This window comes from Aegilops tauschii, chromosome 4 (assembly GCF_002575655.3).
Source record: "Aegilops tauschii subsp. strangulata cultivar AL8/78 chromosome 4, Aet v6.0, whole genome shotgun sequence".
Taxonomy (NCBI): Eukaryota; Viridiplantae; Streptophyta; class Magnoliopsida; order Poales; family Poaceae; genus Aegilops; species Aegilops tauschii.
Genome location: NC_053038.3, coordinates 514,824,913 through 514,844,914, shown reverse-complemented (window position 1 = coordinate 514,844,914; position 20,002 = coordinate 514,824,913). Strand labels below are relative to the sequence as shown.

Genomic DNA, 20,002 nt, shown 5'->3' with positions numbered 1-20,002 from the left:
GGGCCGCCGTTTTAAGGATCGAGCGCGGAGGCGACCGGCCGGCGGGGATGGCGACGGCGGAGGAAATGGCGGAGCTGGTGAGTGAGAGAGAGAGAGAGAGAGAGAGAGAGAGAGAGAGAGCTCCCTCGCTGGCCCGCCGTGAGTAACCCTGCGCGCTCGGGGTCGTATGATGTGGGCGTTGGTGGGTACTGCAGGAGATGGTGGAGGAGGAGGAGGTGCTACGGCGGCTGGCCGGCCACGGAGGAGAGGGCCGAGCTCACCGCCCACGAGGCAGCGCGGCGGCTCCTCCTCCACGGGCCCAACCTCGTCGTCCGCTCCCACCACGGGAAGGTGAGACCGTCCTCGCCTCTAACTACTCTGCCTTTCTTCCTCCCTTCATCGCCCATTGTATTAATTAATAATAACTGAAGGATGATTCAGTTCAGTACACCACCAATTCAGCATTGATTTACCAATCCTTCGGTCCATGGACTAGACGAGCGCTAAGTATGTTGGCTCAGATTGCGATTAGATTGTTGGCCTGCCGGCCTGCCCTGTAATTTCAGTCTATCACCCTTTGTTGTGAACTGTGATGATGGGTTACTCAGCTGAATCAACATAGTTCAACCACCACTACTCTAAATCTTTAACAATCATTGCTTCCCAGGTACTACATGGCTTGTTTGTCTCTCCATCCGACTATCTTCTCACTTTGCTTGTAGCCCCCTTTTATTCAGTTGAGGTACCGTGTCGCTCCCAGCATAGCTAGGGTGCTCAACGCACCATCTATGATTGTCAGATTGCACGGCTTGATGTTCCGAGTTTGAGGGCCAATCTCACCACTTGTGCTCTCTGTGTTTATGTACAATTGCCTTTCTGCTCTGCTGCTTTACAAGTTAGTGTCATGCTGTTAAATATTGATCAAAGAACACACTGAATGTTCGTTTGTCAACCTATCGCTCTATTGTACTATGTTCCTTGATGGCCCGCAAGAATATTGGTCCAACTCAATATGCTAAATTGTAGGTATCGTATTTCTCTTTCTAGTTTCGAAGATCACAGGGAGTTCCCCTTCGTCAGTAGTACCCAGCTCACCTCTCTCCACTCATTTTGATCAAAGCAATGGTTCACTATTAGTTGATCTGGATGAGAGATGCAGAGAAAGGCATCACAATTGGTTGCTAGTTTACCATACACAGTTTGTATCTAATTTGGAAATAATTGAATTTGTTAGCTAGGTCTTGTAGAGTATCAGTTCCTTTACAGGTTTATATATGAAAAAATGCAGCTTCATAAGGTCAAATATATTGCTCCTGCAGGATGGAAGCGTGTTTCGAGAATTCCTGATGATGATCTTCTCACTCTGGAGATGGCATCATGTCCTCCCTGAGTACAAGACCATGATCTCTGTCATACTTAATTCCATGTCATGGGTTACTGTACTAACTACAGTTGTGTCTCTCGTCATCACATCAGCTGATCAGAGATCTTACATGCTGGCTGCCGTCATCTTTTTACTAGCTACAACTTTGATAGCATGCTTTAGTGCAAAGCTTGTTGTGGAGTATGCTAAGACACCACTGGAGGCCAAAGCATACGCACCAAGGGCCAAGGTGCTGAGAGACGGGAGTTGGATAGATGTGCACGCAGCAAATCTGGTCCCTGGTGATATCATATTTCTCAAGGTTTGGGGACATTGTCCCTTCCAATGCTCGTGTCCTCCGGTTTCAGAAAATTGCCACGATGACTTGCTGGGCTAAAAGGTCTGTTGATTGTGTGCATGGCTTCCTCATATATTATGCTTGGACGGTGTCATGTGGCCAAGGAACTAGATGCACACTGCGACTCTACCCACAGCGTTATGCTCAGCCAGGGCAACTTAAAGAGGGAATCATGGTTGCTGGCTGCTTCTGCTTTTCCCTTATACTTGCTGGTACCGTTGCTGAGCTATTCTTAATATTGCTCTTCCGTAAACACAACCTTGAGTACATGCTGCACAATTGCCACTTTATGCCATTGATTGGTGAGATTCCAATGGCAATGCCTGTTGTCCTCTACCTGGCATCAGCATTGGGATCTCTAAGGCTTTGTTTTCTGAGAATTGCTAGCCGCGGAACAGTTGCCCTTGAAGATCTGGCCAGTACGGATGTGATGCTCTTCAACTTGACTGGTACTATAACGTGTAATAAGCCATGTTTTTTCCGGGACAAGATTGAGCTGTTTGCTAACAGTGTTGACAAAGATCAAGCTATTATATTAGCTGCACGAGCATCAAGATCTCAACATGAATTCTGTATAGAGTCAATTGATGCAGCTATTCTGAGCCTCTTGGATGATCCAGAACAGGTTCATTTTCTCTCACTAAGTTGTCTTTTAACGCCTATGTGTATTAATGTTTGGTAAACTTAACAAGCATACTGATAATGTAGGCAAGAGCTGGTATTGAGGTCTTAGAGCACCATGCCCGCTTCTTTGTTGCACTGAAGTTGATGTTCCTAACTACATACATCGATAGCAATGGATCCAAGTGCTGCGTATTCAAAGGTGATCCTGCGAAGGCAAGCCACAGTGTCAAAAACGCATAGAGATAAGCAAAGCCCCACTACCATCACCATGCACGCATTTGCACCTTTTGTTTTGGTTAGTACAGGCTCATTCCTTGGTCATCTTTTGTTTTCATGCTATAGGTGGCTCATCAATGTGGCTGCAACAAAGCAGTCAAAGAGAAAATAAGCATGGTAATGGATAGTTTTGCTCTTGATGGTATCAAGCCATAGCTGTAGGACACCAGGTGCGCAACTGAATTTCACATTAGAACTCTGCAATGCCCAAATTTATTGCATGTTTCATTTAATTTCTATTATTTTCCTCCAGGTAGACTCATGCTGGGAGTTCATTGGTCTTCTACCTTTCAGAGATGACCTTAGAAGTGATAGCGTAGATGCTATTGATAGTCTTATCAATTTCGGTTTGGATATTAGAATCCTCACAGGTTATTCAACCGTTCAGCTGTCTTGTTTCAGCTATTGTCATTTCCTGTAATACATAGTTCTTCAGCAAACAGTTCATTTTCTCTCCTCAGAAAGCCCATTGTTGACTACTCGGTGTTGTACAAAGCAAGTATGTGGAAAGCTTGGAAAACTAGGCATCAATGTGTTACCTGCCCACTCGGTGTTGGAGTTACCTCATAATAACAGAGAAGCTCACTTAAACATCAATGGGATTTCCGATCTCTTGCCAGGTCTGTTCTTATCTTTGGAGCGATGTCCTTTTTTCACATTTCCTTTGTATCTTTGGAAGAAGTTTCTGTTTATGTTGACAGTTTGAGTAGTACTTCTATCCTCTCAAGAAAGTTACAGCACACATTTTTAATAACGCTTAGGCTTTGATATGTAGAAGGCACAAAGGAACTAGTCTTATGATTTTGCTATCTTGATTTATTAGTGCAGAGGATAACAGTGATATAGTGAGAAGGCTAAGAGATTTCGGATGTCTTTGTGCAATGGTTGGGTATGAATTTCTTGATCATGATGCCATTGGTGAAAGCTATATTGGAATTTCAGTAGCTGAGGCCACTGATTACACCAAAAGTGAATCTGATCTTGTTTTGATCAGCCTTCCCTGTTACCTATTTCATCAGCTGTGCAAATCAGTAGGGAGATCTGTCAGGTTATGAGGGGTTATACGGTATGTCACTTGAATGTATTTAAAGGTTTGGTTGCTCACATGGTATTTGTTGTCTAAATCATGATAGATGGCTGATCACTCGCAATATGTTGCTTTTGTTGCAGATCTACACTGTGTCATCAACTGTCCATCTTGTGAGTACAATTATGACTATATATTGTGTTAATAGTTTTTATAATTGACTGTATTGTGCAATGCTAACATGGATCATTAATTTTATTGAAGGTTGGTGTCCATGTCATTTTACTCTTGTGGAGCTTTAACTTGTCAAGTTTCCTGGCTTTGGTGATTGCCACTTTTAGCTATTGTGAGTTTCAACTGCAAAACGTCCACAACCTTACTCTACATTATACTCCCTCCAATCCAAAATATAGGTCCTTTTAGACTTCACCACAGGATTAAGGGTGTATGTGCAATGCCAATACTACCCTTCAGTTATTTCTACAACTTTCTTTCTTTCCTCCCAACTACCATAATTTCCTGAATTACAGGCTCAATTCTTGATGAAATGAATGAGGAGCAAAATAGGAACAACATGAGAAACAGATCAGTGTGATCTTAGTAGGATCTACAGTTCGGTTAAAGTTGAAAATGCTAAAAATACTTGCATTATGGATCGGTGGGACTGTATTATTTGTATCTCCATTTCAGTGTTCAATTGTTATTGTCCTTTTTACTTGACCTTTGCAATATTATTTGAAAGGGTGGAACCGAGTAATTCACCAGATAGATGGAGAGTTAAGAAAATCATTGCAAACGGTGTTGCTTCTGGTAGCTACATCATTCTGAGAACAGCCACTTTTTTCAGAGCGGCAACACTTACAGGCTTCTTTTCAGTGAGCTTTTTTTCTTCCGGTTTATACACATTATTTTGGTTTTGGAGCTGTTAGCTGATGTTTTAGTACATGGGCAGTATAAATTTGAAGGTAGATCGCTGATGGGCTCCAATGAAGAAATTAAAGCTGCTTTGTTCCTTCAGATGAGCATAGTGAATCAGACTGTTGTACTGTTTGTTCATTTTGACGATTGCTACCTTATCAGATGTCCTGGACCTGTTGCAGCATGTACTTCTATTTTTACTCAGATGGTGAGCTCATTTCCTCTTATGTCTATGTTTTCTGAGACCATTCAATCAGTTGCATGATGATTTCATCAAACTTTGGCGTTCTTGTTAGCATGATAATTTGGCACAGGATCAATGTGTCTGGCAAGGAATGGTTGACTAACAATTGACCATGTTTAGAGTTAAGCCATTGTATGGAATAAATCTTCTGCGATTAAGGAATTGTTCAAGTAGGCTCCTCATGCCATTCTTTCCTCCTATCAGTCCCCCACCCCCTGAAAGAAAAGAAAACAGATTTGTATTCATCCTATGAAGATCGTATTGTTAGAGATGGTAAAGTTTCTTAGTGCTAGGCATTTTTCTTCTCAATACTCATTATATCAACTGTTTTCTGTCAGGTGGCAACCCATAAAGCCGTATATGGTGATGTGGATTTGGCACTACCAAAGGGTGTTGGTTGCCTCAGAGCAGGATTGATATGGCTGTATAACTTTGTGGTGCTCATGACCCCTGTTATAATTTGTAAGGAGACTGCTAGATTAAGACATGGAATTACTTGATTTTCTTTCCTTCAACCCTCTGTTGCAACAGTAATTAATCTTCTGCTCTTCCGCAGGTCACTCATGGAGCCGTGCAAACATGACTACTGAGATGTTGTTGACAGTATGCATACATTCAGCCATCATGCGTATGGCTTTGTTCTGGTCACTGTATGTAATACTTGATGTCAGGCTGCAGCAGCCACTCTCTGCTTAGATGCCTCAAGTATAGGAAATATTTTTGTAGGTGGTCATTTCGCACTGTATAACCTGTAAATGCCTCAAGTAAATATATCTTGATTGCATAGTTATTCATTGGTCCCTCTTTATTCAGAAAACACAATTCCGGTTTCACAATATGGTACAAAAGTGCATTTCATTTTTATTTTATGCTTCACTTTAGATGTTGTTTTTATATTTTTAAATTATGTTTTCCTTAAAATCAATTTATGGATTCTAACCCCTTCTGATGTCTTATTATTTGTCCTGTACCATGATGTCAGCTAGCTGAAAAGGGTTCATCGCCAACACGTCTCTTTACTGAAGGTACTACGCTGAAAAGGTCATCTTCAAGTGTGAAGATTTGTAGATATATCAAAATTGTACTAATAAGCATACTTTCTCTTTTTGATTGGTCTGTCATCAAGACAGTGTAGAAAGAATCAATGCAGGCTGTGTCCTGTAAAAACCCTTGAATATGGTAAAAATATATTTCCATCCTGTAAATTGATATTTTTACCGAAAAAGGCTTTCGCCCCGCTTTATAAATAAAGCAAACCGCCAAGAGCACACATACATGGTCTAGTACAGAGCACACACACCCACGCACACAACAAGAGGTCCAAAGGTACTGCTGAGGGCACAGCTCAACAAGCCCAACACAACACACACAAGAGAACACAAGAGGCGCAGCCGGGGCCAGCGCCGCGGGGACGGCAAACATCTAATCAGGCTCTGGAGGAGGCGGCGGGGGCGGCGGCGACAGGCGGACGGCCATCGATCGAAGGTCGGCGATGAAGGCGGAGATGGCGTCCTGTCATTCAAGTAACTGCGTAATGTATCGACTATTACGACTGCGATGCAACAACTTCAGGAGTCCTTCGTAGATACTTTCTACGTTTCCAAGTGATGCGCAAAGATATCATATCTTACCACATTATGAGTTAATTTGGTTATCGCAGTGACACTTGTGCAGGTCATGCGTGGCCATGGTCACTGGGGAGACTCTCCAAGCCTGCATTTGCATATGCCCAATTGGCGCCTGCCTCAGCAATAGTTATATGGTGGTGCAGTTGGCATGTGTGATGGTGGCTGTTGGCAGGTGAGTTCCCAGCGTCATTCTTAGAAAATATTGCTATATTGCAGATATTTATACAGTACCGAAAAATGTGTTGTCGGATGCGCAACGCTAGTATCGTAGTGGCATGCCTGCGTGCATCACTCTTGAAATGCCATTTCAATTTTAAACTATGATGTAGATATTTATATTTATGAAGTGGAGAATGTGTTGTCAGATGCACAGGAAGTCCATTGCACTATAGGAAGGTTGCATCATCCTTAAAAGTATTCCACCAATTTTAAAAATGTGTTGTCAGATGGGCATTGGAGCAGGCGAGCCTCGCATCATCCTGTGAATTATAGAAGAGGGGTGGTTAGCAAGATATGAAGTTATATAGCAGGAACTATCTAAGGATTGGTTGGCCATTTCCTGCAGAGAGAGGCCGTTAATTAAATGTAGCTTTTGTTGACCCTTTTTCCCTTGGATTAATTAATGCCAGTGAGGAGAATATACTCTTGCGATATTTTCCTCGTGTATTCCGCACATTTTCCTTTGAAATGCGTAATGGGGAAAAAGATAAGACTTTTGAATATTAAGTGTTGACACTAGAGCATATATATACTTGAGACTCAATCTTACAAGATTTGTCAATCACCGACTCTATACGCTTGCGCCAAATATTCTATACATTACTAGGCATCAAATTCCAGCTCATGAGGGTCTGAACAAACTATAGTTCTGTTTGAAGATTCTTCTGTGTTGTTCTTAACCTGAAGCCCCGTTTAGGACGCGTAACTTTGGGTTTTGGGGATTCAAGGTTTAAAATCTTGCCACCGTTATTTTTTTCTACAAAGGGGAGATGATCATCTTTTGGAGAACAGATCCTTGCTAATTCCAACTGACCATCATCAACACTTGCGTAAACGTGCATTATTTCACTCATAATTACTCTATTTAGCTTCAACTGTGAGGAGAGGCTTGATCCACAAGTACATGGCAGACATGCTACATTTGTAATCACCGGGATATTAGCAGCATAAATGAGACTTGAAGGCAAAAACTCTTCTGTGCATTCACCACCCCTCTGTGTCCCAACCTTTGATCACTGGAATAATAATAAAAAACTTGATGCTGAATAATTGCTTTTGTTTGCAAGATGGGAATACCCTCTTCATATGTAGTGCATGAGTATATTCTGTTGGGTAGCTGCTATCTTGGTAGCAAGACAAACAGCATGAGGTTAATTTATTATACTATGCCAGTAGAGCAGGTCTTAGATACTATGATTGCCTCTTATACTAGTACAAAACTAAAGGCAGTGAGATTTGCCATTTTGGAAAGAGACGCTTGCTTGTCACCATTCTTATAACAAAGAGACAGAGGACCTGATTCCCTGTCTCTGGGAGCCCCCAACAGCTGCCTAACAATACTTTGGTATATTTTAGTAGTAGCAAACAAGCTTATGAAATTTTTATGCTCGTATTATGTAGTGATTAACAATTAGGAGAGGAACCAACAAGAGATTTCTTTTCTTTTTTCTTCAAGTACCACCTGCCACATACACACACACAAGATGACAAGATAACATTACTTAAATTCCCTTACATCTTGGCATATATATATGCATAATGCATGCAACCACATGTGTTGCACTTGCATATATACATATGTGTTCTCTGATCTGATGAACCAAATTCATTCATCCATGCAGATTAATCACCAGTACAGTCCACAGTGCACTGCTTAATTAATTAGCACACCGTGCGTGATAATCATCTCCCTCTCCTTCTCTTCTCACCATACATACATACATATACTAATTAATCAACAACGCACACAGCAATTAACACACATACGAAAGCGGAGGCTATGACCTATACGTACGTACATACAAAGTGCCCGTATATACGCTTGTGTATGCACATACGTATGTACAGGCTGCTGGTATATATAAGGAAAGTGTATATTGCATATAGTTGGACCGTCGGCGGTGGTGAGGGCGATGTTGGTAGATGGATAGGGTGGCTACATCTTTCCGATGAGGGGGATGCCGACGGCGGTGACGATGAGGGTGGAGGGCACGCCGAAGATGAGGTGGTTCCAGAAGGTGAGCTCGTAGGCGTTGCGCGGCGCCCGGCGCGCCTGCTCGCACACGATCAGGTTCGCCGCCGACCCCAGCAGCGACAGGTTGCCCGCCACCGTGCTCACCCACGCCAACAGCAGCCACGACCGAGTCACTGCCGCCGGGGAGATCAGAGCCGCCGCGGTCGCCACCTCGTTCCCCATCAGTAGCACTGCACATACCAAAAACACAGGACCGTCACTTACACCGCCGAAGCTTTGGGGAAGGGGGACAATTTACATATCTACTTCGAGACACTTATTTTGGGACGGAGGGAGTATAAGATTAGTAGTGATATAGTTAGAGTATTGAAGTGACTGAAGATAAAAATATTCTTCTTAGAATTACTAGATTTGTGTGTCTTTTGATGCTGGCCACTGGTCACTTATCACAAGTAACACCAAATTAACTATTTAAGCTAGCTAGAGTCTACTGAGTGAGTGAGTGATGACTAGATAGCAATTTGGGTCCGCTGTATTCGAAAAGAAAAACCATGCACCATGCATGCCTGCGTGTGCTAACTGCAGCCGCCCCAACATAATTAACTATTACTTTGATTAGTTTGGAATGTGCAGAAATTGATCAATATTTTCCACTGTTTTGAGTGCTTTGTCTTGTCACAGTGTCACCCTTTTTAGATCAATATATTTTCATAGTGTTGTACTGCACAAAATCCATGCATGCATGTGTAACAACCTGTTGGTACGTTGGAGGCGAGGTTGGAGAGGAGGAGGATGATGACGGAGAGCACGGAGATGCCGCCGGCGCTGTCCACCTTGGAGTAGGGCGCCATGAAGTTCCAGATGGCGCCCGGCAGCCCCGTCTTGTTGAACCCACTCACCGTGATGAACATGCCGGAGAAGAAGACGAGCAGCGAGTAGGAGACCTTGACGAGGCAAGGCTCGGCGTCCCGGAAGTCGACGACGACGAGCGCGATGGCGGTGGTGATGGCCGTCCACGACATGTTGAGCCCGGCCATGTATGCCACCACCATGCCCAGCGTCACGATGTAGGCGAAGCTCTTGAGGAACAGCTTGCGCCGGTGCTCCGTGCACTGCATGAACCACGGGTGCTTGGTCGAGATGTTCTCCTCCATCATCGACTCGTTCCCGTCGTCGGCGGTGGTGCCGTTGAACGGGTGCGGGCTCTTGAGCGACGCCACGGACGGCGAGCGGCCGCCCTCCTCGACGACCGACATCTGCTTGCCGGCCGCGTCGGGGGCCACGCCCTCCAGGTCCTTCCAGTACATGCAGAGCAGCATGACCATGTTGACGGCCATGCCGGCGAGCATGGCCGGCAGGATGCCGATGAGGAACCTGGGGAAGGAGATCTTGCTGTTGAAGGCGATGACCAGGTTCTGCGGGTTGCCGATGGGGGTGGCGCTGGAGCCGATGTTGGCGCTGGAGGCGAGGGCGAGGAGGAAGGGCTTGGCCGGGAGGTTCCGCTCGGCGGCGAGCTCGAGCACGAACTCGGTGAGCACGACGCAGCAGGTGTCGTTGGTGAAGAGCGCCGACGCGAGCGCCGTGACGACGCAGACGCGGCAGAGCAGGTCGCGGCCGCCCTGGCTCTTCCAGGCGAGGAGCGTGCCGAGGTGCTTGAACATGCCGGCGTTCTTGAGGTAGCCGCCGACGACCATGGTGGAGAAGAGCAGGCCGAGGATGGGGAGGTCGATGGAGGCGTAGGCGTCGTCGGGGCTGATCACGTGGAAGACGATCATGAGCACGGCGGAGAGCAGCGAGCCCGCCGTCCGGCCGATGGGCAGGAAGGGCACCGACGGGAACACGGCCATCATCCAGAAGATGGCGAAGGCGAAGGAGCCGAGCACCACCTTGGGGAGGGACGCGAGCGCCATGGCTGGCTGCCGGTGTGAGACTGGTTAGTGCTCTGCTTGGTTAGTGACACTAGCTAGCTAGGCCTCGCCTGCATGCAGCGGTGGTGGTGGCTGGGCTGGGTTGTACTGAGGAGGACGCTCGTGGATCGGGGGTAGTATATGTAGGGCTTGGCGGGGTGGTGAGGTCATGGAGGGTTGGAGCGGCACTCCACTGTCGCTAGCAGGGTAGGGCGCAAGGGGCCAAGGGGCTAAGAGTCAAATGGCGTGAGATGAAAAGGGTAATGTAAACTAAAGGCGCCGCTCACGCCGTCGCCGCCCAATGTACGTCTGCACTGGGATATTATTGGCCCAAAACTATCTACTACTCCTGGCTAGGTGTAAGAAAATGCATACATATGATGAACTTGGACAACGTACGTATCACCAACCAATGTATGTTTGCACTTGGACAGCACTATGTACGGCGCATCATAGGCTTAGGGTACCCCCCCCCCCCCCCCCCCCCAACACACACACACAACACACACGCCTCTACTTTCTCCGAAAACCTATTTGTTGTCGGTGTGGTCTCATCGAGCCCCTCCCTCTCTTTTCTCCTCGCGGTCACCCCCTTCACCTGGTCCTCTTGATCATGCCATTTCCCTCTTGCTTGCTTGTCGCCGCCCGCCACCGAGGTAGGGGCGCCGCGGCGACCCACTAAAGCATCATGATGCTCATTACTCATCGAGCATCCAAATGCATCCTCATTGTCTGCGGTTGTTCATAGCTAGGTCACTCATTCAGAAAACGCGATAAAGATGCAGGCACTCACATGCATCCTGATGATAAACTAAGAAATCTTCGAAATGATTTGGCTAAAAGCCTATCAGATATCGCCGATCAATTCTGTCAAAAAAGGGTGTTGTCAGATAGATCAACCCTTGACATTGGGCAAAGGTAGGCAGCCTGAGCCTTCAGTCTCCACGGAGCTGCCGACGCTCAATCTCCGAACACTATATGGAGTGTGCTTCCAAAAGGTGTCAAGGTAGTGCACTTTGCTCACATCGTCAAAAAGACTGATCGACAAACCCCCGATCCATCTCGTCTCCACAAAACCACATATGTACCACTAGTATATTAGTTACTGCCTGATGATTTTCCAGCTGGTCTGGCACGATTAGGACGGGGGGATTAACGACTCACGGTCAGGCACCAGTGATTAGCGCGTGCTCGTCGGTGCTAATCGTGCGCTGACGCTGATTAGCTGGATAGTTAGGCCATCGTTCGAGCCTCAAGCTAAACCAGCTGACAGATGGAGCAGTTGAGCCCCGTATATGTTACTTGGAACTTCTAGCTTTGTCTTAAGTTCGACTGTTCAAGGCCTGTTCGACTTGAAGGATTTTTCCTAGAAATTTTGAATTTGGCATCCTTATGATTTTTTTTTCTATGTTGGTTGTTCATTCACGCGATTGAACCATTTATAGAAAAAAAATTCTAAGATTTCCTTTGATAGGAATGTTAGCATGCACTCAAAACTCTTGAAAAGAATTTTTTCGATTTTTTCCTGGTGCAATGAAACAAGTCAAAATCATGTAGGATTCAAAAGGGCATGACGTCATTTAATCCTATGATTTTTCTTTAATTCTGCGTTTTTCCAAATCCTGTGAATCAAAGATGCCCTTAATTTTGACCAAGTGTGTAGAAAAAATATGCTAATATCTACAACATCAAATGCATATAGTACTACCTTCGTTCTATAATGTAATGCGTATAGATTTTTTTTTAAGTCAAACTTTACAAACTTTGACCAAGTTTACGGAGAAAATTATTTATATCTACAATATCAAATGTATAAATATGAAACTAGTCTTATGATGAATCTAATGATATATGTTTGGCATTCTAGATGTAGATGTTTTTCTCTACAAACTTGGTCAAAGTTTGTGAAGTTTGACTTTTTTAAAAATCTATATGCACTACATTATGAAACGGAGGGAGTAATGAAAATATATCGAGATCATGACGAGCCTAATGAAACCAACTTGATATTGTCTTTTTTTGCGGGTTTTAACTTGATATTATTGTCGATATTAGCACAGTTTTCTACAAACTCGATCAAACATAAAAAAGCTTGACTTAGGACAAAATCACAAAACTACGACTTTAATTACTCGATCCCTATTATATTTCTTTACGGCGGGAGTAATTTGCAACGAAGGGAGTATGACTAATCAACCCACACTGCCACTTTCAGAGCTAGCTGCTAGCTAAAGTACAGATGTTAATAAGGCTCTAGTCGACTGCTCTCTTTCATTATATGCACTTTAGGCAAGTGTCAGCTTCAGCCTTTCATCAACATGTTGATTAATCTTTTAACTAGTATAATTAAGTTAACCGTGCGATTGATTAGAAGGGGGCGCAGCCGGTACTCCCACGCGATTGGCCCTAGCCAGCATTAGACGCACGAGAGAGCTAACGCGATATGATTAAATAGGATGATGTGTCGGTCTGGCATCCGTCGTGGAACATTTCGTGGTGGGGCGTGGCATATATGTGTACGGCACGATCCAAGTGTGTGCTGCCATGATGCAAGCAACCATGGATGACACAAAAGAATACTACTCCACATGTCACATCTCTTCCACATGTCAAACTCTAGGGTTTTTATCGCCTTTCGGAACGAAAGGGGCCTGCTTAACCGACGAGAGTGGCGCATCCTTCTATCTAGGCCATTCAGCTTTGCATCAAGATCCGTGCTCCCTTGCTATAGAGGTTTTTTTTTTTACTTTGGTGTGGCATAAACATCTAGAAGGAGGGAGTTTAGAACAAGATTTATTATTACTTTCATATTTATGGTGCACCAAGAAATCGAAAAGATCTCTGCAAAGTGTGAGCATGCATGCACGGTTGCACTCCCACGAGGCGGCCAAGACAACAAAAGAAACCTAAATCTCATGGTGGATCTTTTAATTTGTTTGTGGCATACTTTTGTTTGGTACTAATTTCTTAAATAAGCTCCCCTTTTCGACGAGTTCCTTAACTAAGTACGTAGTGCTTTTGCAAAGCTCAATCACTGATCATATCCGTTAATAAACAGTGGCTGAACATATGTAGGAAGATCCACAATACTCTAGCTAAGTGCAGTATGAGGTTAAAAAGTTCAACCACTGTTTAATTGTTTAATTGATTGATTAGCTCCACTGCTTCCCAAGTGGTCTAGGTAGTGAGCATATAAATTAGGGAACCTAATCACCAAATTGCCAATTAAGGGGAAAAGCTGGCTCAACTTGCTGGAACCGGAAATATCACACACCACGCGCCATACGTGCCCTGCAAGGAGCACGCCAAGTGGGATGGATCTCCCAGCACACTATCTAGCTAACGATCGACATGCATGAAATATCTACATTTAGTAGTTCTTAAGGCGGCTACTAATTACCTCAAGTGGTTAGTTAATTACTATTGTGGACACAAACGCATGATCTGATTTGTCCTCCTCGACTGCGTGTTCAAACTACTATTTTCTCGGTCCGGAATTAGTTGTCGCTCAAATGGATGTATCTAGACGAAGGGAGCGTGATTTGATTTGTCCTCCTCGATCATGTATTCAAACTAGTCGTAACACGATCATAGCACATATGACGGACTAGTAACTAGTTGCGTCTAGCATTTTCGCATATGAACCATATGGGTTGGTTGCAAAGTCTTCTCTTCTCACAGATGCAGGTTCTCAAGAGGCGCGGTTTGAGAGGTATGCCCTGCCATATACAACCATGCCCCTTCCTCTACATAAGCTCTCCCTTATGTATCCTTTCACAAGGAAAGTTTCATCAACAGGTTGGAGCATATATTGACGCATATACCTAGAGATTTACACTAGCAATCAAATGTTAACTCTTCTAACAGGTAGAGTACCACTGGCTCGAACTCGATTTACGTGACACGTGTTTGGTAGGGTGAGTCAGGTGAGCGTGTGTGCGCTCTTGCTCTCTTTGCTTGTGCTATAAGGATTAGAGCACCTTTTTTTTCGAGCAAAATAAGGATTAGAGCACATATGTTTTATACATTGGTATTTTCTTGGCCCACTTGCAATGTGGGGTCAAAATTTGTACACATAGAATCATTCAAGTCAAATGAGCCTCTGAGATTTCAAGATTTTATCGGGCTAGGGTCCAGATTTTAGTGGTCTAAGGCCTGTAAAATTTGGAAAATAGCATGTATGCAATTGGTAAATAGCACAAGCAAGGAGTTAGGAAATCTACATGCACGATCAGCTAAGAATGGTTGTGTATGCCAACCTGTGGTTGGATGGTTAGAGGAACTGTGGTATCCCCAGCCCACCAAGGTTCAAGTCCTGGTGCTCGCATTTATTCCTGAATTTATTTCAGGATTTCCGGCGATGCGCATTCAGGATTTCCGGCGATGCGCATTCAGTGGGAGGAGACGTTCCCGCTCAGTCTTTCGGAGGTGCTCACAGGGATAGGGTGTGCGTTCATAGGGGTGAGTGTATGCGCGTGTATATGAGCGCTTGCTTCTGTACTGTGTTCAAAAAAAAAAGAATGGTTGTGTACAGAGAGTTTCCGACAGACAGTTGGGAAGGAGAAGAAATGCTTCTACTTACTAATTAATCTCCAGAGAAAAAGGGGTCAGCTAGTGAGCTAGCAAATGCGTACAACTTGCAGTAGTTATCTGTCTGGTACTAGTGCTAGGCATATGCAAGCTCGACCGGCCGGCGACTGAACATGTCGGACGATCACAGCCTCCGATCGCTCCCGTGGGGATTAGCAGCTAGCTAGCTAGCATATATGTATATCGATCGATCCAACGTACTGTCTACACGTGGCCCAAATCCACACTAATGGCCTTTGGACAGACAAGAAAGAGAGATCGATTCACAAAACTTATTCTCAGTGCCCATCTTTCTTAATTACAGTCATTTCTGATTAAAGCCTAGCTAGCTACTAGTATACATTCTGTATTTCTGTCTGACCCACGCTTTTAACCTGACGGGCTACATCGATCGATATAGATAACCTATATATGCTAGGTTCTGAAAATTCGTGTGTACTAGCTAGTGTTGTCCCATCGATGACTTAACATGTAGTATTGCCGTAAGTGCACGCAGCGTCAGATTTCACGGTGCCTTTAGTTTTGCACCTCCCGATCGATTTGGCTGCATGCATGCAGATGTTGGCAGCTTGGCTCCCTGTCTGTCTTTAGCACTTGCTTGCATTGTCTGTCTCGAAACAAAAACAAAAAGTAGCTAGAGACGATATAGAAAGGATCGTACGTAGGAGGATGATCGCCTTTCGCCGTTTCTACACATGGATAAGTTCATCGAGTCCGGAGTTTTTCAGGTAGCGGGGAAAGTATATTAAGCAATAAGAGGGTCTCACCGTTTCCCAGTATCAAAACCTGAAACTAATACAATTAGTACTAAATAAAGGAAGAAAAATGACTTGGGTATTTGAATGCAGTTTTCTTTCCCAATATATAACAGGCATCAGTGTGTATGAACTCTTTATGTTTGTTTCGCCTCGCGATCTGACGTTAAGGGAGTCGATATATCCTCTCCCATTTATCGAAAATCTGATCGTTTTCGTCGATTGCGACTGAAATCAGTTTCGTTGTACTCGATCGTTTGTACTCTTACCCACGTGATACCACCCAACCATGTGGGAGTGCATCAGTTTCAGTTGCAGAATGATTACACTTACACATGGTCGAGATGGGCCATCAGTGATGTCTTGAGCTACAAATCTTCTTCACCCAGCGACTTGTGGGGCCTGCGTCAGCACCAGCATCCTCCCCAAGTCCTACAAGAAGTCAGTCACTACTTCCTCACCTAATCTGGCTCTTCTTTCTTTTGCTGGGTGTACAGTCTACTGTTAAGGTTCTCATTCATGCTCATCCATCAGATGCATGGTCATTATCTCACTCATTTCCCTTGCTTAGCTCCATTGATTTCAGGTGTCCTGGGCCGGTTATCTCCTTTTGTTTTGTGTTGGCAAAACTACTTGCTCCATGAACGTTATCTCCTACTCCATTGGGAATTCGGACCCACATGTTCTGTGAAATGATGTTATTTTCTTCTTATCTTACCATGTAGTATAAAAATGGTAGGCTGATGCCGTGGCAAACTTAACAAAAAGAAGGAACACGAAAAAGAGTACAAAGTAAGGGCCCAACCGGGTTCGAACCGGTGACCTATTGATCTGCAGTCAATTGCTCTACCACTGAGCTATGGACCCTCTTTCGGGAATTAGTCGAAATTGACTATCTTATTTTGTGATGATTAATTAACGATCCTTAATTCAACGATTGATAGTGCGGAAATGTGGCATGTTTGCTTCTTCTTCTTTTGTGAAAAGAGTGGAGTGTTGTTCTATGTTACGTGTGTTTTTATTTTACTCTTGGAAGGGTTTTGATATTAAAAAAACATATATTCAAAATATATACTCGATCCCTCCGTTCCTACATATAAGTCTTTTTATGTATTCCACTATGGACTACATACGGAGCAAAATGAGTGAATCTACACTCTAAAGTATGTCTATATACATCTGTATGTAGTTTGTTGTGGAATCTCTAACAAGACTTATATTTAGGAACAGAGGGGGTATTTGTTTTTTAGTATGTATACAACTAGTTGGTATTTTAAAAATTACACAAAAATGGTGGTAACTGCACTCTTTTGCATATAATCAATTGGTCGTTTTTAAAATTGTGCAATTGCGATATATTTAACTAGTTGGTCATTTTTTAAATAGTGCAATTGCACATTTTTTGCATAATAGCGATGTTTTTGTGAATTCTTGGGTTAAATACTAGGAGACTGGCTTTTATTGGCTTTATGTGTTTTTCATTTCTCTTGTACATACTACATACATGCCTAAAGATACTAGGAAAGGGAAGGGGGAAATCGGCTGCAACTTACCATGAAAACAGGTGACCATGTTCTACATGGTCACGGGTCAAAAGTTCATTCCAATCAGATACATAAAATGCAATGCATGTATTTTGTTAGTATCCTTTTGAATACTCACATTTCAGACATAGAAATCATTATATGGTCCAATAATTCGATCCATAGAACCGACATTGCATATGACATAATCACATCAAAAAATTGTCCATATTTCTTCATAGTAATACAGTTATTATTGTTCTTAGTATTGTACAACATTAAAAGAAAGGATCATATGTAATTTGATATGTTTGTTTCTCAAAGTACTTAATTAGCTACGTATAAAAAAAAAGTTGTGTGTATGCATATTTCTCACAAATGTAATTCAACCAAAGGAATAAAAGTTGTGCATTAGAGTGGACCAAATGCGATCATTAACTACATATCTTCAAGCTAAATTTTCAAGAGTCCAGTTTAATTCCTCACCATTTGAATAATGAACTTCGCTTTGGTACAACCCCCCCCCCCCCCCCCCCCCCACGCCAAGAAATGTTTACAGAATTCAATACAGATTAAAGATGAAGATTAGAAGGTACCCCTTCAATCAAAAAGGATAATATAGACTTGTGTATCCAAATGAATCTATTAAATATGTTTGATCTGCAGGCTAATATGGCAACAACCTTTTTAAGGGTGTACCGAAGCAAACTCTAATGAAGTTTGCATTGGTTGGATTCCAGGAGCTTATGCTTTCCTATGTTGGTATACAAAGAAAATGACCTAGATATTTGATTGTTGTCATATTGTGTCCATACATACCTACGTGTTGTTCCTACGAACACATGCCCGGCAACTGGCATGAACTCTTTATGTTCGTTTCAGATCGATTCAACGTTAGCAGCGTCAATAAAATCTTCCCCTTTTATCAAAAACATGATTGTTTTCGTCAATCACGACTGAAAGCGGTTTTGTTTTACTCGGTGGTTTACTCTCACCCACGTGATACCACCCACCAATGAGTGAGTGCATTAGTTTCAGTTGCAGAATGATTACACACGATCGACATGAGCCATCGTTCATGTCTTATCTTAAGCTATGTCTTGTGTGAAATCATGCAGCGTCAGCACCAACATCCTCCTCCCTTTGATGCAAGGAGTCAATCAAAAACCATTATATGTTGCAGTAATTTGATGCATTTTTTAGCATCCTTTTAAATAATCATATTTTACACAGAGAAACCATTATATGTTGCAGTAATTCGATGCATATGTTGACACTGCAAGTGACATAATCACGTCAAAAATTGTCCATATTTCTCATAGTAATACAATTATTATTGTTGTTACAACATTAAAAAGAAGAACATATGTAATTTGATATGTTTGCTTCTCAAAGTACTTAATTAGCTATGTAGAAAAACAAAAGTTCTGTGAATGCATATGTCTCGCAAATGTAATGCAACCGAAGAATATAGGTGGGTGTGTGGGATATACTGAAAAACTATGCATTAGAGGGGACCAAATGCAATCATTAACTACATTGAAGCTAAATTTTCAAGAGTCCAATTTGATTCCTCGTCTTTGAAAGATAGTTAGGTGAAAAGTTTGGGTTGGTTAGATTTCAAAAGCTTATACTCTCTCCGTTCGAAAATACTTGTTGTGGTTTTTGTTCAACCACGACAAGTATTTTGGAACAAAGGGAGTGCTTTCTTATATTGGCAAAAATGACCTAGGTATTTGATTGTTGTGTTCGTACATATCTACGTGTTGTTACTGCTTACTCATGTGTGGCATGAACTCGTTATGTTTGTTTCGGATCGGTCCAACGTAAACAGAGTCAACAAAATCTCCCTTTTTATCAAAAATATGATCGTTTTCGTCCATCACGACTGAAAGCGGGTTTGTTTTACTCGATGGCTAACTCTCACCCACGTGATACCACCCACCCATGAGTTTGCGAGTGCATTAGTTTCAGTTGCAGAATCATTACACACGACCGACATGAGCCATCGTTCATGTCTTATCTTAAGCTATGTCTTGTGTGAAATCCAAATCCTGCAGCGTCAGCACCAACATCCTCCTTCCCTTGATGCAAGGAGTCAATCAATCACTAGTTCCTCACCTAATCTGCATTGTTCCTTCTTTCTTTCTTTTGCTGGTACAGTGTACTACTCCCTCCGTCCGGAAATACATACGTCTACATACATCCATTCCTCCGACAAGTATTTCCGGACGGAGGGAGTACTACTGTTAAGGTTATCATTCATGCCAGCTGCTGAATCAGATGTATGAACGAACGAATGAATGAAGCCATTATCTCATCGGTGCATGGTCATTAGTCTCATCATCTGCCTTTGGGAATTGGGACCCACATGTTATTCCCCTGTATATCCATTGGGAATTGGGGCCTACATGTTAGACTAACTAAGGTGTAATAGCGTGGCAAATTTCACAAAAAAAAAAGGAAAAAATTTAATGAAGAGAAGGGCCCAACCGGGTTCGAACCGGTGACCTATTGATCTGCAGTCAATTGCTCTACCACTGAGCTATGGACCCTTGGATGAGAGATTCCATGTATCCCGACTATACATAGTAAACTCCAGGCATTGATTTCTTT

The 20,002-nt window shown here is 43.2% G+C and overlaps 1 protein-coding gene, 2 non-coding genes and 1 pseudogene across 3 annotated transcripts; 1 reads left to right on the top strand and 3 right to left on the bottom strand.

Annotated features, from left to right (window-relative positions):
- Window positions 1-44: 44 nt before the first annotated feature.
- On the top strand, window positions 45-5,579 carry LOC109763294 (ATPase 9, plasma membrane-type-like; annotated as a pseudogene).
- A 2,556-nt stretch (window positions 5,580-8,135) lies between these two features.
- Window positions 8,136-10,628, bottom strand: LOC109763301 (silicon efflux transporter LSI2). The gene is made up of 2 exons (XM_020322142.4): window positions 9,366-10,628; window positions 8,136-8,841 (listed from the first exon to the last, which is right to left on the bottom strand). Exons 1-2 carry the CDS (start codon window positions 10,519-10,521, stop codon window positions 8,573-8,575), a joined length of 1,425 nt encoding a protein of 474 aa, XP_020177731.1. The 5' UTR covers window positions 10,522-10,628; the 3' UTR covers window positions 8,136-8,572.
- A 6,030-nt stretch (window positions 10,629-16,658) lies between these two features.
- Window positions 16,659-16,730, bottom strand: TRNAC-GCA (transfer RNA cysteine (anticodon GCA)). Its single transcript has one exon. It is a non-coding gene; the product is annotated as a tRNA-Cys (tRNA).
- Window positions 16,731-19,869: 3,139 nt separating this feature from the next.
- On the bottom strand, window positions 19,870-19,941 carry TRNAC-GCA (transfer RNA cysteine (anticodon GCA)). Its single transcript has one exon. It is a non-coding gene; the product is annotated as a tRNA-Cys (tRNA).
- Between the last annotated feature and the right edge of the window lie 61 nt (window positions 19,942-20,002).